A 25,000-nucleotide genomic window follows, 5' to 3' on the forward strand; every position below is an offset into this window, starting at 1 on the left:
ATAGTTACCCTTCCCGTAAGATACAACTGGGTAAATACACATACGGCGTGTGTCACACGAAGAGAGATTGCCAAAACTAGAATTACCGACTCTGGAACAAAGAAGAGAAAGAGGTGACTTGTTGACCATCTACAGAATCATGAGAGGTATGGAAGTTCTTGGTAGAGAGGACTTACTAAGTTGGGACAAGAGAAACACAAGAGGACATGGAAGGAAGCTAAAAAAAAAACACTTATAGAAAAGACCTGATAAAAAGAACAGATTTCCCCACAGAGTGATGGATGTCTGGAACAAACTGAACAAAACAATAGAATCTAAGAGCAAATTAAACACTGTGAGATACAGAGACGGGACACCACGAGCGTAGCTCCCCTTCCCTTAAGATACAGCTCGGTAAATGCATTTGCTATTTAAAAACGAACACAATCAGCTAGGAGTCTTCCGTTGCAATAGTCAAAACTTTCTTAAAAACACCTCAAGAATGTTTCGTCTACCAATCGTATTTTAGGATTAAATTCATCTCAGCTCCTCATTCAGCTTCTCAGTCTATGACGCGAGAGTAAATCGACATTGAAAAAAAAAATCGTAACCGAAGTCGTTTCTACTCAAACACAGAAAACGGAAAACGCGACGACTCGCTGGGTCGACGATGCTGCGCGTCTCAGAGTAGACGATACTCCCTCGGAACCTCTGACGTTCACGGGACCCATGTCAGCTCGAAAACAACAACAACGAACAAATAGACGAACAAACGAACAAAATAGAAACAAGACTAGGCCAAATGGCGATTGAGTAATCCAAGTCCAGTTGACAGGGAAGATTGAATCTTGCAGTCAGGTCAAACAATTCTGATTATTTATTGATAATTATTTGTTTTGTGTATTCATTTTCCCAGGAAGCAATATGAGAGGACAGTTATATTTTGTGATAAATACCACGCGAGATGCCTGGTTGACAGCTCAACAGAAGACCCACAAGGAACTGAATTAAAGGGACGGCAAAACGTTCGGCGTCCCTTTATTCGTAGTGGGTTTTCCCCCAACACATATATACATACACATACATGGGCCACATGAAGAATTGTCACCTCAGAACGTCCACGTGAAGAATCGTCACCCCATGAGATCCCACCTGAAGAATTGTCACCCCAGAACGCCGAATATCAACAGTGGAATAAAGATTAGTTTAAGTTAGGTTAAGCTAGGTTAGGTTAGACTATGTTATGTTGAATGAGGGTTATGCTTATTGTCATCAACTTATAAAACAACCGAAGAATCGTAAACCCAGGATGGCCCACATGAAGAATTGTCACCCCAGGATAGCTTACATGAAGAATTGTCACCCTGTCGAAGTTTGGGGTGACGGTTCTTCGTGTTTGTGTGTGTTTTGGGTTTTACCTGTGTGACTATGTAGAGTTTCCGTGCGAGGCGCGGATGTGGGGCCACCGAGTGAGCGAGTCCTCGAGCGATCATGGACCCCCTCTCCGGGTAGAGCTCCGAGTTGGCCCTCGAGATACCCGAGCGAAGGCTGACCATGGAGGGACGGGAGGAGAGAGAGGGGAAAGAACTCGCAGAGCCCCTCGAGGCCATCGAGAGACCCGCGATAGAAGGCCTCGACACTGTGGAAACACTCCTGCCCTTCCTGCCGGAAGAGAGGAGCCCCGACAGGGACGGCCTGGAGACGGTGGACACACTCCTACCGGAGGAAGGGCTGAAGAGGACGGAGAGGGACGGGCGGGAGACGGTGGAGACGCTACGGCCACCCGGGGGGGTCGTCACGTCAGGAAACGTGTCTTGGTCCTCCCAGGGCTCGTCCTGGGTTTCCTCCCCACTCCCTCCTCCGCCTCCACCTCCTCCTTGACCCTGGGGCTCCCTCACCAAAACATCCCCGTCCTGGATGTCCACGACGCCCTTCCGTCTCCTCCGTTTCTTGCTCCCCTTTGTCGTTGTTGGAGGAGCAGAATCCTGAAGTCCTTCTCGCTCCTCATCGATACCTTCCAATTCCAAGGACTTCCTGTCCTTCTTCTTCCCCTCCTCCTCCTTCTCCTCCTCTTCTTCCTTCTTCGGAAGAAGCGGGTTCTCGGCCCGAGGACTATCCTCTTCCTCCTCTTCTTCCTCCTCCTCGATCTTCCGTTCACGGGGGATTTCGTCACGGAGTGTCATGTTGATGTCTTCTTCTTCGTCTTCTTCCTGAAGGAGGCGCTGCTGGGGGCAACGCCGCTGGGGGGAGAGGACCTGGACGGAGGTCCTGGGGACGTCCCCCGTGGCCGGGGGAGGTGTTGTCCTGGTGTAGGAGGAGGAGAAGGAGGAGCTCTTGGTAGAGGTCGTCCTCGATCTCGAAGTTCCTCCTCTTGTCGATCTCGAAGTTCCTCGTCTTGTCGATCTCGAAGTTCCTTGTCGATATAAAAGAGTTCCTCTTTCACTTTTTTCCTCTTTTTTTTCTCTTTCTAGAACACCGACATGTGCAATAGAGAGCACCTTGTTCTGGCTCTGTGTTCAGTTCAGTCTGCCAAAAACGAAAAGAAAACGGAATTTAGAAAAAACAAAAAACGAGAAGAAGGTCGCAGCTTTCTTTGTATTACGCAATTGGTCGCGCGGTCGATCCCTGGACACGTACAGCAGCCGTTCACGTGATCACATACAGAGAGAGAGAAGGAGAGAGAGAGAGAGGAAGAGAGAAAGAGATGGGGATAGAGGGAGAGATAGATAAGTAGATAGAAGGAGAGGGAGAGAGAAATAGAAAGAGAGGGAGAGATAAATAGATAGAGATGGATAGATGGGGAGAGATAGATAGAGTGAGAGATAGATGAATAGAGAAAGAGAGGGAGAGATAGATAAATAGAGAGAAAGAGAGGGAGAGATTGATAAATAGAGAGAAAGGGAGAATTAGAGAAGGAGAAATAGACAGATAGAGAGGGAGAGATAGAGACTTAGGCGCAGAGAGGGAGAAATTGAGAGACAGATAGAGAGAGGGAGACAGAGAAAGAGAAAAAGAGAGAGAGAAAGAGAAAAAGAGAGAGAGGGAGAGGCAGAGATAGAGAGACTTAGGCGCAGAGAGGGAGAAAGAGAGAGAGAGAGAGACGCTGGACACAACCGCGACGCACTGAGGGTGGGCACCCCACACACGCACGCACACACACTCAACCCTTTCTTGTTCCTCGCCCGACTGCGACTGCGCTGTAGCCACACACACACACAGAAGAGGGTTCCCCGCTGGTCTTCCTCCTCTTCCTCCTCCTCCTCCGCGCGCGCGCGCGCAAGTTATTTACGCCTCGGCGTGGGGATGCCAGAGGTCGCTGGAGAGAAACAGGTCCCCCTCCCCCTCCGCCCCCCCGCCCCCCATCACCTTCAAGCCATAGGTAGAAACGGGGGAGGAGGGGAGGGAGGGGGGTTAAATAAGTAAATGAATATATAAATAAAATTAGAATGACAATGTTTATGTTTTGTCTTGGAGGACGAGGAGGAAGGGTGGGATAGGGAGTAGGGGGGGATAAGGGAAATAATCCCACCACCAGGGTGTGAATAGCCCTAATCCCGCAGAGAGAGAGAGGGAGAGAGAGAGAGAGGGAGAGAGAGAGAGAGAGAGAGAGAGAGAGAGAGAGAGAGAGGGGAGTTTGTTCTTCTTCCCACTCCCCCCCCCCCCGCGTACAGGCAAGGTCACGTTCCACAGTGACAGGGCACCTAGAAGGAGGAGGAAGAGGAGGAGGAAGACGATGAAGTCAAGGAGGAGGATAATGAGGAGGAAAAGGAGGAAGACAAGGAGTAGAAGAATGAGGAGGAGAATAAGAATGATGACGAGGAAAACAAGAAGGGGAGGAGGAGGAGGAGGGGGAAGAGGAGGAGGAAGACGATGAAGGCAAGGAGGATAATGAGGAGGAGGAGGAGGAGGAAGACAAGGAGTAGAAGAATGAGGAGGAGAATAAGAATGATGACGAGGAAAACAAGAAGGGGAGGAGGAGGAAGACGAGGAGAAGGAGGAGGAGGAAGAAGAGGAAGAGGAGGATGAAGAAGAGGAGGAGGAGGAGGAGGAAGAAGAGGAGGAGGAGGAGGAAGAAGAGGAGGAGGAGGAGGATGACGAAGAGGAGAAAGATGAAGAGGAGAAGGAGGAGGAAGAGGAGGAGAATGATGAAGAAGAGGAGGAGGATGAAGAGGAGGAGAAGGAGGAGGAAGAGGAGGAGAATGATGAAGAAGAGGAGGAGGATGAAGAGGAGGAGGATGAAGCGGAGGAGGAGGAGGATGAAGAAGAGGAGAAGGATGAAGAGGAGGAGGAGAGAGGAGGAGGAAGACGAGGAGAAGGAGGAGGACAAGGGGAAAGAAGAGGAGGAGGAAGAGGAGGAGAGAGAGGAGGAGGAGGAGGAAGACGACGAGAAGGAGGAATATGAGGAGAAGGAAGACGAGGAGGAGGAGAAGGAGGAGGAAATAGACAAGAAAGAAGAGGAGAAGGAGGAAAAGAAGGAGAGAAGAGGAAGAGGAAGAGGAGGAGGAGGTGGAGGAAGAGGAGGAAGAAGAAGACGGGGAGAAGGAGGAGAAAGACAAGGAAGAGGAGAAGGAAGACAAGGAGGAGGAGAAGGAAGAGAAGGAGGAAGAAAAGGAGGAGGGGAAAGAGGAAGAAGAAGAGGAGGAGGAGGAAGAGGAAGACAAGGAGGAGGAGGAAGAGGAAGAGGAGGAAGACAGGGAGGAGGAGGAGAAGAAAGAGGAGGAAGACGAGGAGGAGGAGGGGTGGAGGTCCAGTGTGTCACCTTCACGTTCGTGACGTCAGATCAGGAGGAAGGAAGGTGTGACGTCACCGGACGATCTATGACGTCACACCGCGATCGATATGAGGAAGAGGAGGAAGAAGACGAGGAGGAAGAGGAGGAGGAAGACAAGGAAGAGGAGAAGGAAGACAAGGAGGGGAAAGAGGAGGAAGAAGAGGAGGAGGAAGACAAGGAGGAGGAGGAAGAGGAAGAGGAGGAAGACAGGGAGGAGAAGGAGAAGGAAGAGGAGGAAGACGAGGAGGAGGAGGAGGAGGAGGAGGAGGGGAGGTCCAGTGTGTCACCTTCACGTTCGTGACGTCACATCAGGAGTAAGGAAGGTGTGACGTCACCGGACGATCTATGACGTCACACCGCGATCGATATGAGGAAGAGGAGGAAGAAGAAGACGGGGAGGAGGAGGAGGAAGACAAGGAAGAGGAGAAGGAAGAGGAGGAGGAAGACAAGGAGGGGAAAGAGGAGGAAGAAGAGGAGGAGGAAGAGGAGGAAGACAGGGAGGAGGAGTAGAGGAAGAGGAGGAAGACGAGGAGGAGGAGGAGTGGAGGTCCAGTGTGTCACCTTCACGTTCGTGACGTCACATCAGGAGTAAGGAAGGTGTGACGTCACTGGACGATCTATGACGTCACACCGCGATCGATATGACGTCACACACACACCCCGCGCTCCCTTCTTGCATCGACCGCATTGGAACATGCAAGGCAAAAGCTACACTCGTAGGGTCCCGTCTCTCTTTCTCGCCCGTTCACGTGTGTGTGTGTGTGTGTGTGTGTGTGTGTGTGTGTGTGTGTGTGTGTGTGTGTGTGTGTGTGTGTGTGTGTGTGTATGTGTGTGTGTGTGTAAGTGTGTGACCTTTTGGCGACAGACAGAAAGAGCCGTTGGCGCCAAGTGCCACTCGATAGGACATATCCTCCTCCTCCTCTTCCTCCTCCTCTTCTTCCTCCTCCCTAGGATGCAAGGAAATGGGAATGTCATGACAGCAATCCATAAGATAAGTTCGTGTGCTACCCACAACACGATGTATGGTGGCTCCTTCCCTATTCCGGCAGAGATGAGCAACGGGTCGACACAGCGTTTTTCTGAGATTGTAGACTCGTCGAATTCGATTTCTTTTTTCTTTTTTCCATTTCCACTTCCATTGCGTTCACATTGCACTATCTATCTATATATATATATATATATATATATATATATATATATATATATATATATATATATATATTATATAATATATATATATATATATATATATATACAGTGTATATATATATATATATATATATATATATATATATATATATATATATATATGTATATATATATATATATGTATATATATATATATATATATATATATATATATATTTTTTTTTTTTTTTTTTTTTTCTCATATTCTCTCGTGAGGAGGCAACTGTGAATGCTACAAATATATTTCACTTTTGTTCTGGGCTGATGTACAATCCAAGATTCGACATGGTTCTCTGACATAAAGAAATATTTTCACACGTTTAACTTAACTATGGCGAATATTTGGCCCGACACTTCCGCGGGTAATATACAGTGCCCACGAGACGACTGACAATATAGAACACAAAGCAAGTATACACCAATAATTGTGAGCATTCGAATTTAAACAGAAGTTGACCGCGTACACGATACACGCGTAGCACTGAATATATATAGACTGAAAATTCAATCGAATAAAAGTGTGCAAACGTTATAATGTCAGCAGTATTGGTAATTTAAGCCATCCTGGAATTCGTTCGACCGCAAATGTTGTTGTGTTCTAATATGATTTGAGTACATGTGAAGAAATATTATTTAGCACAGGCAAACCATCGGTGTGTTGTGATATGATTTTGGCTTCTAGTGTGAATGCATATAGTATGATACAAAATATACGGAACTGAAATGTGACTCTGTGTCAATGGGGTACATGACATCGTCGACCTCACCACAGTCCATTGTAGTCATGTAAAAATGACCCTTAGGTTGTCGGGGTAAAGAGCTGAGAATATAACATCTTATGGTTGACTAGACATTTCTCACATATCATTTCTCTAGTCATATTAATATACCAATGAAAGCGATAATTATAAGAAGTAACAGAGGTAAACATTTGTAGGAAAATTGTAATATATAATTACCTTGCCATCAAAGATTTTTTTAAATCCCTAATGTTGTGGTAAATTGATTGCTTTCATGAAACCAAATATCTAATATTTTACAGGCGCTTTATATAGAATATTACTATAAAGTAATTAATAGTAAATTTTTCTATACATTTATTTTATTTGTATTTATTAGAAACATTGAAAATCTTCTCATACTGAGTAAATAAAGGTACAGATGCAACACCGTCTCACGGTCAACTGGCAACAACATAAACAAAAGTCGATTGGGTCGCTGGGACTGATAGCCTAGAAATATTTTTTTATTGTGACCATCTACCTCTGTGATGCTCTCAGTCCTAGATATTTGACTATATTAAATGTCGCTACGTGTCTTTTTATGAGTTGTGTCAATTTGCTTGTTATCTCGGGATTTGGAGCGGTGAAATTCGGAACCAAGGGTAAGATATTTTTCTTCAAAGGATTGACAATTCAAATCGGCCTTTAAGACGATGCACAAAATAACTAAATTTCTAACAATTTTACCTGCATATGATAACCCTACTTTCTCTCGTTATATAACGGTGTACTCAGAGGCTAAACATCAAAGTAAGAGTGACTGTAGGATAACAGGTGTTAGATGGGGTAGTTAATTCACATGCTTGTGATTAATAGTTTATGTAACAATTATTTATATATATTTAGACCCCGAAATGAATGTCAAATTAAAATGAATATATATTTAGCTCAAAGTCGAGGGCGCTGTTATGCCTCTATTAATTATTGGGTGTGGGCTATAATAAGATTTGTCAGCTTAGGAATATTTTACAAAGACAAGAATCAGGTTTCCACCATCAGGTTTGAAAATACGGCGAAAAATGCCATCTTAGATACCCTAGACCATGGAAATGCTCTTCACTCTAGAATGATCTGCAGTCAGTCAGACGAAATTGGTTAAAAGTGTCCTAACATAATCGTAGTGTATGGCCAATCTCCATGGTATCTTGGTAGAGCCAAATTCATTAATGTACAGGGTGGTGCGAATGTCTTGTTACTACTACCAATAGATGTGCAAGTATTACAGTAATACAAAATACATGTCCTTGGTTCCGGCTGCTTGTATGGGCACGTGAGAGTGTGCATTATTCAGGCAAGAGCATAATGGGGGGGGCTGTGTGACATGACCTCACCAAAAGATTCGGCAAACCAGCTCCTACGAAGGTGACAATATTGTGATGGGAACATTTTGTTTCAGTGTTCTTCTTATTTTGTTCCGTTGTTCTCACATTAAATAAACTGAATCCAGTGCACGTATTTTGTATTGGTGTAATACTTGTACCTCTATTGGTATGGGTAACAAGACATTCGCACTGCCACGTACTCCACCACCATCCCGTAGGCATTACCCGTACCAAGAAATTACTCTCTTGACAAACAAAAAGCATATTAGCATGACGGCATTTATGGATAATACCGAAGCAGTCACTAGTGCCCAGGATGTATTGCATTGACAGAACAGATCCGATTAAAAATGGGAAGGCTTTAATAGGTCACGGGAATAAATTAAGAAAGACCGCATGTCGAAAGGATACGAAGAAATACAGTTTTCCACATAGATGCATCAATACGTGGAATGGCCTAGAAGTTGATGTAACCCAAGCTGGAACAATACACAAATTCAAATCTGAATACGATAATCGGAAATCAAGGATATAGATTAAATTGTTTATTTGCTTTGTTATCATTTTTCCGTTTGTTTAATATTATTTGCTTGATTCACAGTTATTATTAGTTATTTTCCAATTTAGTATGTACCTGTTTGTTTATTATTTAACTACCTATGCATTTATTTATGTATTTTATTTATTATTTACATTATTATAGTTTTTGTTTATTAATTTATTTATCATTTTTATGATTTTTCGCATCCGACCTTGATATGGACCAAAAGGTCCCCTGTCAGCATGCGCCTCCACCTTTGTAATCCTTTGTATATGAATTTGAGTCGAGGTACGTTAGAGAATAGGAGACGGGAACCACCGAGCATTGCTCCTTTCCTGTATGCTACGATTAGGTACGTACAGAACGGACCAGACAACAGACCTAGATTGCTGTGTTCTTGCTCAATTCAGTCACGAACATGACTTTGCGAGAAAGAACGCCTCAATGGACGGATGGATAGATTGGGAACCTTAACATGTAATTCCTTTGATTTTTCTTCTTTTTCTTCCATCTGGGTCTACCGCCAAATACTATCATAAAACCGCAACGATAAATGACGATTTGTTTTTCTACCGATGACAAGAAATCATCATTGTAGCTGATAATAGAAATTCTATCATTTGTGTGAAATATATAGAATTATTAGTCAAATTTCTAGTATATCCAAATTCCCTAGTATATTATAATTAAGCCAAATAGTTACAAGTACTGTATCCTAGAAAGATCCAGTTTACTGCCTAACCTAACTTAGAATGTAATTCCTTAACCTCTTTGATACGATGACGCTTATATAGGCGTCTTGAGGTGTTAGTGGATATACGAGGATGTAGGTGTCTGCATCTTGATTATATTTATTTTGTAGTTGTACACGAGTTACCTCTGGGTTCTATGAACTGATTTGATTATGTTTTCTGTGTTTATTATTACTCGGAGTAAAAGAGAACGAGTAATACAGCAGTGACTTTATATTTTATAATGCGAGTAGTGTGATGCATTGTACATATGGCAGCCAATGCTGCATGCAAGAGTTTGACTCATACTGAAGTAGTTAACTTGTACTACCCTTTCTGCCGCAACTCTCCATGACATGGTCCCCTTGCTACGACGTTGTTGCCCCCAAGGATGCGAATGCTGATTATTGGTGACGATGTACAGGTAGTGTTTAATGTAATATAGGGACAGAGAAGTATCGTGTAAATAGAATAGTCACACAGATTAGATTGGGGTTGGTTAGGTTAGGTTAGTTGGTATTAAGGTATCCATCACAAAAAAACTAATTTTTGTGCTCCAGAAATGTTATTTGTTATACCAACTCAAGAATATGCTGTTTCCGTATGGCTGCCGAATCTCCTTAAAGACATTGACAGATTGGAAAAAGTACAACAACGAGCCACAAAACTGATTCCAAATATCAAAAATAAATCATACAAAAATCAACTAAAACATATGAATCTACCCTAAAAAATGTAGACTCAGAGGTGACTTGATATAGGTCTTTAAGATTTTAAAGGGAATTGACATAAAAAATGACAAAATTTTTACACTGAATGAGAATCCGACAAGAAATAATGGTCTCACATTGTCAGGGAATAAATTTAATTTGGAAGTGGGTAGAAACAACTTCACCAACCGTGTAGTTAATGAATGGAATAAACTTCCTGTAGAGACAATGCAATGTAGTTCAGTTCAAAGCTTTAAGATTTGTTTAGATAAACACCTAAGCAAGATGCTGTAATGCCTGCCATTTATTCTACATTATTTGTTTATTATTAATTGTCTGTGTTATTATTTCCTTATCATTTGTTATTATTTATCTGTCAAATTATTATTATTTACTATTTACCTGTTTGTTTATTATTTAACTTTACCTATTTATTTATTTGTTATTATTTATTATCATATAATCTTTATTTATTTATCATTATTATGATTTTTTTCTGCATCTGACCTAGTTATGGACCAAAAGGTCTCCTGTCGGCATGCTCTGCCTTTGTAATCCTTTGTAAGAACCATTGAAAAATTCTATCCATGAATATATGTACAGTATTGTAGTAGTAGCACAAATTCTACATAGACTTTAGCACATACATTACTATCTATAGTTAGAGATAAAGAGCTCGGAATATTTCTAGATTTACGAAAAATGGATGTGACATGTTAACTCAAACAAATGGCAAAATTCAAATAAAATTGATTATTTCATCAGTTTGTTAACCCATTGAACTCCGATGACAAGATTCTTTGTCATTTGGTCAAATAAAACAAAAAATCATAAAACACCAAAATGTTTGATCAAACACCAGAAAAATAGGACGTCAGTCCTCGCTTCGCTGCGAGCGAAGCGAGGACTGACGTCATATTTTTCTGGTGTTTGATCAAACATTTTGGTGTTTTATGATTTTTTGTTTTATTTGACCAAATGACAAGACATCTTGTCATCGGAGTTCAATGGGTTAAACCAAATTCACATGTGGTAAGAATCAGCTGGTTTTTCCCACTTTGTATGAACTTGTCCTTGGAATTTCATGAGCTCCGCAGACTGGTTATTAAAGATTGGCTTATACAAGCTATAATACAGCTTAAGTGGCATTTGCACGCTACTGGGCTGGCCTAATGAGAGAACCCATTGTTAATTTTTTTTTTTTTTTTTTTTTTTTTTTAATCCCGCTGGTTGCAAATCGTAATGTACAATTAAGTCGTGGTTTCCATCTGCAGCAGTCTTGTCTTCCGTATGTCAGGTTTTGTAGATGCTGTAATTACCTTGCTGCCAAACTCCAGTTGTGGTTGATTCTGGTTTTCTCATGCGAGTAACACAGCAAAACGGCTGAATCGGTTAACATGACACATCTCTGAGGAGAGGTGAGCAACGGTTCACACACGAATCTTTAATGACCACTTCGGTACAAGTCAAATTCTTGCCCGCAGCATTGGCTACCATATGTATGATGCATCACACTATTGTACTCACATTATAAAACATAAAGCCACTGCTGTATTACTCATTCTCTTTTACTCTGAATAATAATAAACACGGAAAATGTGATCAAAACCAGTTCACAGAATCTGGGGGTAACTCATGTACAACTACGAAAAAAATGTATAATCAAGACAATGGCATCCTTGTATACCCACTCGTGCCTCATGATGCCTACTTAAGCATCATCGTACCAAAGAGGTTAAATTAGAGGTAATTTTAGGTCAGGTCAATGTCAAGTTCATCAGAAATATATTTTTCTTTCCCTCACACCTGGAATAATAAAGAAGAAAAAAATATTGATTTATTTCAAATTAAGACCAAAATAATCTTGCCTGTTTTTCCGTAATAATCAGATCTGGTATAATAGTGAGAAATGCATTATCATCATTTGGGAGATGGTTTATCAAATGTCAAAATTGTGGGTTCCGACCACACCAAAATCTGTGGCGATGGGCGAGGCCTGTCATGCTCAGGGTTGATTTTCTTTTAAAACTTCAGTCGCAGTCTGAGCATTGTTTCTTTGGTGCAAGAAGATAGTGGCAGTGGTTCTTTGTCCCAACCGTAGATCTGTTTTGGGAAAAAAAAAAAATAAAAAGATGGACTAATTGTAGGGAGCACACTGAACGGAGCTTCCTAGCCCGTGACCAACTGTTCAACATTGCAAGCGCTTGTGTGGATCTGTTTATGTCAACGGCTAATAGGAAGAGAAAGAGGTTCACCTCGCTTTTTAGAAAAAGTGGAAAGTAATTGAAACGTTTAGCGAGGGTGATGGAGTGATGAAGTTGGCAGATCATTACTCCTCGAGTGTGGATCCAGCAATGCTGACATACCCCACAGAAAGTGTTAAGCCTGTATCTGTACACCCATCCTCCTCATCATCTCTTATTGTAACTGCCGCTAGGGGAATTCTTGTTCACCTCTGTGGCATGTACACTAACCATAACTTGGCGGTTAACCCCGTCCGTGCCAGGCAGTGGCACCTTTCCCTTGGGTCTGGCTGCTGCTGAATAGTGTCATATCTCTGTGTGACACCCTGTTCCGCCTTGGGAATGAGGAGGCTGTGCATGTCTTGTATTGATGCAGTTGTTGTCTTGGAAAGAGAGGATGAGGGAGGACTTGAAGCATTGTTGGTTTGCCTCGAGAGGGAAGAACTTGCATGAGAATATGTATTTATGATTCGGGAGGACTCGAAAGATTGTTGGTTCGCCTCGAGAGGGGGAGAACTTGCATTAGAATATTTATTTATCTACTTTGTTTATATTTGGGGTCTTCATCACAGCTTCGACCGGTTCTTTTCCTTGCAGGGGGCTGCAGAGGTGGCGGCGACGGCGACGGCGACGGCGACGTGACAGATGACGGCCTTGGATCGAACTCAGCAGCAACAAGGCAGCGGTGGGCCTCCTCCGCCACTTCCGGCGGCGGCGGCGCAGGGGCAGGGTGGCGGAGGCGGCGGCGGAGGCGGCAAGTGCCGCCTGTCCCTGCGGGGTCAGAAGAGGAGCCTGTCGTCAGACATTTCCCCGGCGCCGGAACCGAGGAGCAGTCAGCGCATCAGGACATCCAGTACCGGAGAGCAGATGCCAGACGACAGAAACAAGGTCAGAGCGGTCCTCTACCACCAGTGGAATGGGCTCCTTCCGTTTAGCTCCTTGGGTTAGATCTTAGACTCTGGTATGGGGCCAAGGTGAACTGTACCTTGCCTGAGTGTGTGTTCACGATCTTGGGTCACGTGTTGGACCCGTGATCGACAACCTTCGGCCTCCCAGGTGAGAGAGAGAGAGAGAGAGAGAGAGGCCAGACCTCGTGTGGGATCGTCGTCCTCCTTCTTCTCCTCTTCCTCCTCCTGCTCGGCGGCCTATTCCTTGGGGTGGGGACAAGGGAGAAGAGCGGCCGTGTTGGTAGACGAAGTCGGAAATCCCAAGTTCAAGGCTGAAGGGCTTTGCCCTCCACTCTCTCTTCCCGAGGTGGACCTCAGCGTCGTCTCAAGTCGAGCGGCAGGCGTGGTTGGTCACCCTTGACCCCGCCTCGGCTGGGTCACGCGGCGGCTCCTTCGGTCCTTGGCGGAGGGGGAAGTGGAGTTAAGAGACGTCTCGGGCGTTAGCCAACGGACTCTCGATATACCGGTCCCTCGGTTTTGTTGTAGTCTTAACGTCCGACTACGACATTGATGTAAAAAGAAACTGCCAAGTCCGTTTAATTAAGGTTTATACCCAAGCAGGGTCGTACATTGTACACATGCGAATGAATTATGATATATATTCGTGTGCATTTGTGAATGTGAATGATGTGTGGATGTTCTTAGTACAGTGTTATGTAAATGGCAGGGTAATCAAGGAGGCTATTGTAGAAACCTGTGGTGATGGTAAGGATGTATATGTTTGTGTGTACATATGTTTGTCTGTGTGTGTATGTTTCTAAGTATGGAATGCATGGTTTAAGGTATAACAATTTACCGGACCCCGTGATGTATCGGGCCCTTCGATTTACCGGACCCTCGCTGTATCGGGCCATTTGATGGCCGAACCCCTCGATTTACCGGACCCCTCGATGTATCGGGCCCTTCCATTTACCGGACTCTCGATATACCGGACCCCTTCGATTTGCCGGACTCTTTCCCTGTTTCTCTTCTTTCGTGAGTGCAGATCGCCGGGACCCTTTTCCCCGTTCGTTGACCGCGGTGACCCGAGAGGAAAGAGAAGAACTTTTCCTTCCCGGTGGCGTCCTCCGGCACCGTCTCGACTTTCGCCCCCGCGCGCTTCCTGGCCGGTTTTCCTCCTCTTCTTCCTTGTCGTTCGAGGAGAAACTCCGATCTGTGGTTTCTCAGGTGTCACCCCGGCGGGGAAAAGGCGGAGGGGGAGGAGCTCCTTTAGACGCCAGCGGTCTCCTTTCTCCAGCAGTTACGTCATAAAATCGCCAGGACGAAGTGGACACAGTGTGTTGCTACCAGAGTGCCGTTTCCAGGGCAAGCAACCCTCCTTCAGGCTGTTCCTCCTCCTTCAGGCTGTTCCTCGTCCTTCGGGCTGTTCCTCCTCCTTCAGGCTGTTCCTCGTCCTTCAGGCTGTTCCTCCTCCTTCAGGCTGTTCCTCGTCCTTCAGGCTGTTCCTCTTCCTTCAGGCTGTTCTTCCTTCTGGTAGTTCCTCTTCCTTCAGGTAGTTTCCCTTCCTTCAGGTAGTTCTTCCTTCAGGCTGTTCTTCCTTAAGGTAGTTCCTCTTCCTTCAGGCAGTTCCTCTTCCTTCAGGTAGTTCCTTTTCCTTCAGGTAGTTCCTTTTTCTTCAGGCTGTTCCTCCTCCTTCAGGTAGTTCCTTCTCCTTCAGGCAGTTCCTCCTCCTTCAGGTAGTTCCTCACCTCAGCAATATGGCGTCTTGATAGAAAACAGATGGGGTGAGTGATAAAATTATACTTTGCACATATCTAATGGCAGATATTTGTTCTTGGAACGATTTCATTGTTCTTATTAAACAACGATTTTTGAGCAGGTGACTCCACGCCTCCCCGAGGGGGGGGGCAGGGGGGACTTGCCCCCTAGTTTGGGAAACGCTGCCCTAGAGTTTATATATACATTACGTGTGAACTAGACATTTGGGAATGGATGCTAAGAGGAGATTGTAAGGAGTGATTGTGCCAACAGCACTGTATAGGTCAGAAACATGGAACATAAAAGAGGAAGAGTTTGAATGTGTTTGAGATGAGGTGCCTGAGGAGTATGATAGGGGTTACTAGGCTAGATAGAGTGAGAAATGAGGAGGTGAGGAGGAGAACAGGGGTGGAAAGGGAGTTGGGAGATAGAGTTGATGAAAGAGTATTAGGATGGTTTGGACACATGGAAAGAATGAGTGAAGAAAGACTAGTAAAAGAGGTATGGAAGGCAGAGGTGGAAGGAGTGAATATGAGGAGGCGTCCTAGGATGAGATGGATGGATGGGGTAAAAGGGGCACTGGGAACATGGGGAATGTCTGTTGAGGAAGGACGGGAGAGGACAGAAGATAGGGGTGAATCGAGAATGGTTGTGTATGGATGATGCTGTGATGCATGAGGGGGAGTGGGTAGGGGATGGGGGCTGAGGGAGTATGTGTGAGAAATAAATTGACGCAGCCCGAAGGGATTTCTCCCCGTCCTCTCCTTTTCTGCATGAGGGGATGGAGAGGGGGGGTCGCTGAATTAATGAAGCGGCCTTGCTGTGGATGTGCTGTGCCATGCGACACTGCTTCTGACCCAGGGCAGCGGACAAGATGCAGGGATGACCCGTCATCCAGGAGGAGCCAAGATAAGAGGGAGGGAAGTGGAGTATGTAGGGGATGGAATGGGTGGGAGTGGTTTTTATGCCTTTGGTTTTTTGGCTACCTCCTGTGTAAGGGGGAAAAAGCCTTTAGTATATATATATGTATGTATGAATGATATTTTCATGCAGCCCAAAGGGATTTCTCCCTGTCTTTTCTTTTTTCTGCATGAGGGGATGGAGAGGGGGGGGGGGGTTGCCAATTAAATGAAGCAGCCTTGCTGTGGATGTGCTGTGCCTTGCTGCATTGTTTCCAACCCAGGGTGATGGGCAAGATGCAGGGATGACCTGTCATCCAGGAGGAGCCAAGATGAGAGGGAGGGAAGAGGGTGGATGGGAGTGGAGTATGTGGGGGGATGAAATGGGTGGGGGTGGATTTATGCCTTTTGACTTTAGCTACCTCCCTTGTAAGGGGAAAAAAAAGCCGTTGCTATATATGTGTGTATGATAGATGAAGAGAGAAAACACCAGGACCCTATGAGTGTAGTGGCATCTGCAGATGCTATGATTAAGACGTTAGAATATATTGTATGGATTTCCCACGCAAATGCGTGAATTTCTGGAATGTTCTAGAAGACCTGGTGTAAGCTGAAAACATAAATTCACAATCCCATTTTGTGGGAAGTGGAAAACCCCTGGGCAGCGGGTCCTGTGAATCATACTCATAACCCACCTCCTCACGAATTGGACACAGCATCCCCCAGGGTTACAGCACAGCCCAGCGGAAATAGATTTAAAGTTGTGGATGGTAGACAGAGGAAGCATTGCTCCTTTCCCTTGAACTACAATTTGGCGAATATGAAACGGACTTTGGAGGGCGTAGTTGGGGGAGGGGGTCATCCTGACAGACAGTGCCACTGACGCTGCCGTCACCGTGTGGTTGGGAGACTGGTTCTTGCCTCCTCTCGCACTCGTCAGAGCTGCGACTGCTATTTTTCATAATACGGAGGAGAGAAAAGGGAAAGGCGCCCACGGGGGATACAAGGCTGTTGTTAATCGTCTATATGTATTTGCCGAATTACCCATTCATATTTTACGGGAAGGGGATCTGTGTTCATGGTGTCCTGTCTCTGTATCTCAACACGTCTAATTTGTTCTTAAATTCTTGTATTGTTTTTGCACACACCATCGTTTCGTCTAGTTTGTTCCAGACATCCACCACTCTGTGGAGGAAAGCTATTCGTTTTCAGATCTCTTCTTTTTTGTGTATTATTGTGGCTGTATTTATTGTGATTTATTTATCTATTGAATGCTTCCTGTCTGAGTAATTTATTTATTTATTGGATGTTTCAGGGTTGAGTATTTTATTTATTGAATACTTCTTGGCAGAGTATTTTATTTTATTTTTTGAATGCTTCCTGGATGAGTATTTTATTTTTTTATTGAATACTTGCTATTTTATTTTATATATTGGATGCTTCCTGGCTGAGTATTTTATATATTTATTGGGTGCTTCCTGGCCGAGTATTTTATTTATTGAATACTTCCTGGCTGATAATTTTATTTATTTATTGATTGGATGCTTGCTAGCTGAGTAATTTATTGAATGCTTCCTGGCTAAGTATTTTTTTTATTGAATGCTTCCTGGCTCAGTATTTTATTTATTTATATATTGGGTGCTTCCTGGCCGAGTATTTTATTTATTGAATACTTGCTGGCTGATTATTTTATTTATCTATTGGATGCTTTGCTGGCTGAGTATTTAATTTATTGGATGCTTCCTGGCTTAGTATTTTTTTTATTGAATTCTTCCTGGCTGAGTATTTTATTTATTTATATATTGAATGCTTCTTGGCTGAGTTAGAGCATCACGTTTGTGGCTGACGTGGAGGTGAAAGCAGTTTGAACGCTGCTACCAGCGAAGTTAACCACTTCAGTACAACTCAGGTTCTTGCACGCAGCATCGGCTGCCATATGTACGATGCATCACACTACTTGCATTATAAGATATGAAGTCACTGCTGTATTACTCATTCTCTTTTGCACGGAGTAATGATAAACACAGAAAACGTGATCAAACTGGTTCACAGAATCTAGGGATAACTTGTGTACAACTACAAAAAAATATACTCAAAATGCCGACACTGGCATCTTTGTGTATCCACTCGCACCTTATAATGCCTACATAGTCATCATCTTACTGAAGTGATTAAATCAAGGCATGGTTCATAAAATTCCACGATACAAAGTCCTCTGTGAGGGGCACCATCCTAGCCTCCTGATAAGGGGAGTTTTACGACATTAAGCCGAGTCATTATCAAGCATTGTTTTGATAATGACGATGATATGGTTTAACATCACAAACTCCCTTATTGGAAGCCTAGGACGGTGCCCCTCACAGAAGACTTTGTAGCGTGCCCTTGGTTGGTTCAACTTCGCCAGTGGCAGGGTTCGAACCGCCATCCCCTTGACCTTTGCTGCAAGTAATAACACCCCTAAACCGCTTGGCCAGCAAGCTTCTTCGTGGTTTTACTCACTAATTATTATTATTTATTTATTTTTTCTTTTTCGTGTTTTCAGACGCCAGCAAGCTTCTTCATTGTTGTTGTTATTAATTTTTTTTTTTTTTTTTTTACGTTTGCAGACGCCAGCAGGGATCCGCAAGTCGGGTGGCAACTCTTCTTCCTCTTCCTCCTCCTCTTCGGGAAAGGCCACTCCGCCTCTCATCCAGACCAAGCGTGGCAACGCTTCCTCTCATGTCTCGGAACCCGGCACTCGCCTGACAGGTTAGATACCTTTGACACCTTGTGTAACCTTTAAAATAAATTGCATGTCTCAAGGAACCCCTGCGCCAAAAAAAGAAAAGAACATAAACCATATCTTTCTCATTTTTCAGCATTTCTCTACCTTTTTATGCTTGCGGAACCTTTAAAATAAATTGCATGTCTCAAGGAACCCCTGTGCAAAAAAAAAAAAAAAAAAAAACTTTATACCATATCTTTCTCATTTTATTTTCATTATAATAATAGCTTAGGATGATGTCTACATTACATCATTACAATAACATTTTGTGAAACCTTAGGGTTCTGTGGAACCCTAAGGTTGAGAAACGCTGGGTTAGATCAACAGTTCTTAACCAGAGAGGTCGTTTGGGGTTTCTTAGGCAGTTGCAAAGGATTCGGGAGAATAATATATTTTTGTATGTTTGAATTAGACACTTGGGTTTTGATCGGTTTGACAAGTGCGACACTGGTGACCCAGAAGTGCGGTGGCATGCTACATTAAACACATCAACCACGTGCCTTGCCGTTTTGCAAGGTTTGCCATTTCAAAATTTATTATAGGGGTTGGTAATAACCTGAAGAATCTCGGGGTCATAGGACAAAAAAGGTTAAGAGCCAATGGGTAAGGCGAACGTGATTCTTACGTGCATACATACACACACCAAAGGCTTTTTCCCCCTACATGGGGGGGGTAGCCAAAAAGAAAAAGGCAAAGAAACCACTCCCACCCATTCCATTTCCTATATATTCCACTCCCCTCCACCCTCCTCCCTCCCTCTTATCTTGGCACCTCCTGGATGACGGGTCATCCCTGCATCCTGTCCACTGCCCTGGGTCAGAAACAGTGTCGCAAGAAACAACACATCCACAGCAAGGCTGCTTTATAAATTCGGCAACCCCCCCTCTCCGTCCCCCCATGCAGAAAAGGAGATGGGGAGAAATCCCTTTGGGCTGCATCAAATTTTTTCTCATACATACTTCCTCACCCCCCATCCCACACCCATTCCCCCTCATGCACCACAGCATCATCTATACACAACCCCTCTCCATTCACTCCTATCTTCTGTCATCTCCCATCCTTCCTCCACAGACATTCCTCTCTTTTGTAATGCCTCTTTCACCCCATCCATCCATCTCATCCTAGGACATCCCCTCATATTCACTCCTTCCACCTCTGCCTTCCACACTTCTTTTACTAATCTTTCTTCACTCATTCTTTCCATGTGTCCAAACCATCTTAACACTCTTTCATCGACCCTATCTCCCAACTCCCTTTCCACCCCTGTTCTCCTCACCTCATTTCTCACTCTATCTAGCCTAGTAACCCCTATCATACTTCTCAGACGTTTTATCTCAAACACATTCAAACTCCTCTCTTCCTCACTCATGTTCCATGTTTCTGCCCCATACAGTGCTGTTGGCACAATCACTCCTTCATATAACCTCCTCTTAGCATCCATTCCCAGATGTCTGTTTCTCATTACACTTTTTATTCCACCAAGGCATTTACTTGCTTCTCTCAATCTATATTCTACCTCCACCTTCACTCCACCTTTTACTGCCACATTCGCACCCAAGTATCTAAAACTATCCACTTCCTCCAGTCTTTCACCCTTAATGCTCTCTTCCATCTTGCTGTCACTCTCTCCCCTTGTACATCTCATCACCTTACTTTTACCCACATTTATCTTCAGCTTCCTTCTTTCACACACCTCAAACTCTGTCACTAACTTCCTCAATCCCTCCTCTGATCCTGCTACAAGCGCAGTGTCGTCAGCAAACAACAATTGGCTCACCTCCCACTTTTCTCCATTTTTTTCAATCATCTCCAACCCCTGACCCACTACCCTTGCATTCACCTCTTGCACCACCCCATCCATGTAAAGATTGAACAGCCAGGGCGACATAACACATCCCTGACGAAGTCCCACCTTTACCTCAAACCATTCACTCTTTCCATTTTTAATCCTAATACAAGCTCTACTCTTGTAAAAACTCTTGACTGCTCTTAACACCTTTCCTCCTATCCCATATATCTGCATAACCTCCCACAGTGCCTTTCTGTCTAGTGTATCGTAAGCAAGCCTTTTCCAGATCCATAAAAGCCAAAAAAACCTCCTTACCTTTTTCTATAGCTTTCTCACATATCTGTCTTACCACAAAAATCTGATCTACACAACCCCTACCTGTCCTAAACCCACACTGTTCCTCACCAATTACTCCCTCTGTTCCTCTCCTAATCCTCTCAATCAAGACCCTCCCATAAGCCTTCCCAAATACAATCAACAAGCTGAATCCTCTGAAACTACTACACTCACATTTGTCCCCCTTTCCCTTGTAAAGCAGAACTACACAGGCACTCCTCCAGTCCTCCGGCACTCTACCCTCTCTTAAACAAACATTAAATCTATTTCTCCTACATTTTCCTCACTCATCACTCCCATTTTCTTAGTGCTTCCCGCTGCAACTACCTTTCCCTCCCTATCCTCCTTCACATATAGCAACTCCCTAAGATACTCTGCCCACCTTCCTCTCACTGCCTTCTCTTCCATTATCACCTCTCCATCTGCACCTTTTACCTTTTCTTCTCTACTTGATTTGCCTTCTCTTTCTCTTTTAGTTTCCTTCCAAAACATACATCTCTTTATCACTTTCAAAATTTTCTGTCATAATCTTACCCCATTTCACATCTGATCTCCTCTTTGCTTCCTTTATCTTATGCTTAACTTCCCTTCTCTTTACTTTGTACCTCCCATACAATTCCCTCGTCCTAATTTGTAGCCAATCTATGAATGCCTGCTTCTTCTCTTCTACACCCTTTTTTGCTTCCTCATCCCACCACTCACTACCTTTCCTTTTATTTCCTCCCACCCTCCTTGTTCCACACACCATCTTAGCACACCTTATGACTCCATCCTTGAACCATCCCCAGTCCTCCTCCACTCCTAGTTCTACTCTATCCTTTACTCCCTCCCACTCCTCTTTCAGCTTCTTATACTCATTCTCCTTTTTTCTCTCATTTAAACAGTTCACTCTAAGTACCTCCCTACCTTCTGCCCTTTTCCTTTCTCCACTCTCAATTTACCTTCCACCAGATAATGATCTGATATTCCCCCACTCTCTCCCCTTAGAACATGTACATCCTTAACTCTTCCCACCATACTCCTGGTCACCAATATATAGTCCATTAATGCTCTATCTGCCACCCTTCCATCCACCACTCTCTCCCATGTGTACATATGCTTGACTTTCTTCCTAAATACTGTATTTGCTATCATCAACTCTCAAGACACATCTCCACCATCAATTCTACACTATGGTTTTTACCTGGAACGCCATACTTCCCAATCATTCCGTCTATTGGTTCATTTCCTACATACATATACCAAGGCTTTTTCCCCCATACAAGGGAGGTAGCCAAAAAGGAAAAGATATAAAATCATTCCCACCCATTCCATCCCTGAATACACTCCACACCCCTCCACCCTCCCTCTCATCTTAGCACCTCCTGGATGACGGGACATCTCTGCACCTTGTCCACTGCCCTGGGTCAGAAGCAGTGTCGCAAGATACAGCATATCCACAGCAAGGCCGCTTCATTAAATCGGCAACCCCCCCTCTCCGTCCCCCCATGCATAAAAGGAGAAGACGGGGAGAAATCCCTTCGGGCTGCGTCAAAATTTGCTCACACATACTACCTCACCCCCCATCCCCCCACCCATTCCACCTCATGCATCACAACATCATCCATATACAACCATTCTCCATTCACCCCTGTCTTCTGTCCTCTCCTGTCCTTCCTCAACAGACATTCCCCTCTTCCCCAAAGCCCCCTTCACCCCATCCATCCACCTCATCCTAGGACATCCCTTCATGTTCACTCCCTCCACATCTGCCTTCCACACCTCTTTTACTAGTCTTTCTTTACTCATTCTTTCCATGTGTCCAAACCATCCTAATACTCTTTCATCAACCCTATCTCCTAACTCCCTTTCCACACCTGTTCTCCTCCTCACCTCCTCATTCCTCAATCTATCCAGCCTAGTAACCCCCATCATTTCCTACCCTAGCATTAAGGTCTCCCAATACAACTACATTAACATTTCTCCCTAATCCCTCTATGCACTCATTTATACCTACCCAAAAAGCCTCCCTTTCATCTACGCTCTTCTCACTACCAGGCCCATACGCACTTACAAAAACCCACATCTCCTTTCCCAGCTTCACCTTCATCCACATCAACCTTGATGAAACTTCCTTCCACTCCACCACACGCTTACCTATCTATTCACTAATTAGTATAGCCAACTCATCTCGCCCTCATCCCCTCTTCACTCCTGAGTACCTTCCAGCTACACTCCCAAACTCACAGTTGCCCTTTCCTTTCATTTTAGTTTCACTCAAAGCCAGCACATCCATTTTTCTTCTCACAAACATACTGCCTATCTCTTCCCTTTTATTCGCATCTGTACCACATTTGTGCACATTAAAAGACCCAAACCTTGGGGTACTGGTTGGAAAACTTTCAGACCCTCTTATGCCTTTTCTTCTTTTTTTAGGAATGTGCCCTTTTGGGGCTACAGGTAGCAGGACTCCTAATCCCATCCCCGTCCTGTTTTTTGTCGCCTTTTACGACCTAAGTGGAAAGACTTGGTAGTAGCATTCTCTTCCCCCACCACAGGGTCGGCGAAAAAAGGAAATGAATATTCAGAGAAATGGTACAGGACAGTAACAAAGGGTTGAAGGATAGCATAACGGAGGGATAGTCGTAGTATATAAGTGTCATAATTTCTCTATGAACAGAGTTTTCCTCTATCACAGACAAAATGATGTGTGGCTCTGGTCCATAGGGGTGCCCCATATAGACCCTAAAGTATCAACTGCATGCTACTTTGCCACAATAACATGCAGCCAATACCCCAGACTTGAATGGGATTTTTACAATTTGGTTTCTGCTATTTATTGCAGTAGTGCCTTCCATGACGAACTAAGACGAGAGCGAGGGAAAGGGTGGTGGATGGGTGGGAGTAGGTACGTACCTTTGACTCATCTACCGTCTTTATATACCGAGAGCTTTTTTCCCCCCTTATAAGGGAGGTAGCCAAGTCAAAGGCACGTACCTATTCCCAACCATTTCACTCCCTTCCACCCCCCTTTCCACCAATCCCATCTTAGCTCCTCATGGATGATGAATCATCCCTACATCCGCCAACTGCCTTGGGTCAAATACAGTGCAGCAAGGTACAGTACTACATCCACAGCAAGGTGTCACTTAATCGACAATCTCCCCCCCCCTCTCTGTCCCTTCGTGCGGGAAAAGAGATCAATTGATAGGACTTGTCTTATGTATCAAAAAGAAAGCATAAGTGCCCCCCCCCCATAGCATACAACACATTATGGATGGCTGCTTTGGTTACGATCATACACGTCAACAACATAAAATACACTCTTTAAGGGATTTACAGGGGAAAACCCATTCCAGTTGCGGCGTTCCTCAGGGAGACAGAACAGTCAAGGGAACGACACCAACAATGCATAAGTTCACCCTTATAGCCCTTCTGTTGTCATAGTAGTTACGATCAGGCCTCTGTCTGTCTTCCTCCTCTTCACCAACAGTGACGATTTGTTTTTCTTCTGCAGGTGTCCGTGCCTTGGCCAACCTTGGGAACACGTGCTTCCTCAACTCGGTCCTGTACGCCCTCCGCTTTCTCCCGGGCTTCACGCACGATCTTCACCACCTGCACACACACCTGCAGCGGTGCAAGTAAGTGGGCATTCACAACTGCTGTCTAACGGCTGTTGGACTGTCACGGCTCCCAGTCCCTCCATAGTGAGGTGTTTGCATTGTGTTAATTTGCAGAAAGTGAATAATACATTGACGAGTTAAACACCATATGAGGACGGAGCCTTTATTTGTACAACGTTTCGCTTATTACAGCTTTTTCAAGTACTGTACTTTTTCAAGTACTGTACTTGAAAAAGCTGTAATAAGCGAAACGTCGTACAAATAAAGGCTCCGTCCTCATATGGTGTTTAACTTGTCAATCATGTCGGCAACTGCCACTTTGAATAATACATGACTTTTACGTAACTGCTGATATTGAATTGGGGGTTTGATTGAACAGATTGGATTCGTGTATGAATTGGCAAATTGGGGACCTCCATGTGATGAAGGACTGGTGCTGTGACCGTGTTATTCAGTTTTCTATTTTTGTCATTGACGACTTTTATTTTTTATCTATTTAATTTTTTATTTATTTATTTATCATTATTATTATTATTATTATTTTTTTTTTTTTGTCTGGCCGAGATTTTCTTTGCTTGTGTTACCAGGAAGTTGGTCTAGAATGTTCATATTTTATTTATTTATTTTATTCTATTTTATTTTATTTTATTTTTTTCTGAAAATTAATATCCATGTGAACAAGTCACTTACCCATGACA

The 25,000-nt window shown here is 44.0% G+C and overlaps 2 protein-coding genes across 5 annotated transcripts in view; one reads left to right on the forward strand and one right to left on the reverse strand.

The window, feature by feature from the left end:
- The window catches only part of LOC143031352 (facilitated trehalose transporter Tret1-2 homolog), a 27,778-nt gene extending 24,541 nt beyond the window's left edge, over window positions 1-3,237 (reverse strand). Inside the window, exons 1-2 of one of the 4 annotated variants that reach the window (XM_076195061.1) lie at window positions 3,145-3,237; window positions 1,398-2,505 (exon numbers count right to left, since the gene is read on the reverse strand). In XM_076195061.1, the coding sequence (XP_076051176.1) occupies window positions 1,398-2,162 (765 nt within the window). In that variant the 5' untranslated portion in view covers window positions 2,163-2,505; window positions 3,145-3,237. The other 3 variants (XM_076195060.1, XM_076195059.1, XM_076195062.1) reach the window with 3 other exon arrangements.
- A 3,905-nt stretch (window positions 3,238-7,142) lies between these two features.
- LOC143031354 (ubiquitin carboxyl-terminal hydrolase 12A-like) overlaps window positions 7,143-25,000 on the forward strand; it is a 38,587-nt gene continuing 20,729 nt past the window's right edge. The window contains exons 1-4 of the mRNA XM_076195064.1: window positions 7,143-7,322; window positions 12,865-13,155; window positions 18,418-18,559; window positions 24,197-24,320. Coding sequence (XP_076051179.1) covers window positions 12,913-13,155; window positions 18,418-18,559; window positions 24,197-24,320 — 509 coding nt within the window. The 5' untranslated portion in view covers window positions 7,143-7,322; window positions 12,865-12,912. The remainder of the gene's footprint in view (window positions 7,323-12,864; window positions 13,156-18,417; window positions 18,560-24,196; window positions 24,321-25,000) is intronic.

This window comes from Oratosquilla oratoria, chromosome 12, assembly GCF_046742065.1.
Source record: "Oratosquilla oratoria isolate Oo_2021 chromosome 12, ASM4674206v1, whole genome shotgun sequence".
NCBI lineage: Eukaryota > Metazoa > Arthropoda > Malacostraca > Stomatopoda > Squillidae > Oratosquilla > Oratosquilla oratoria.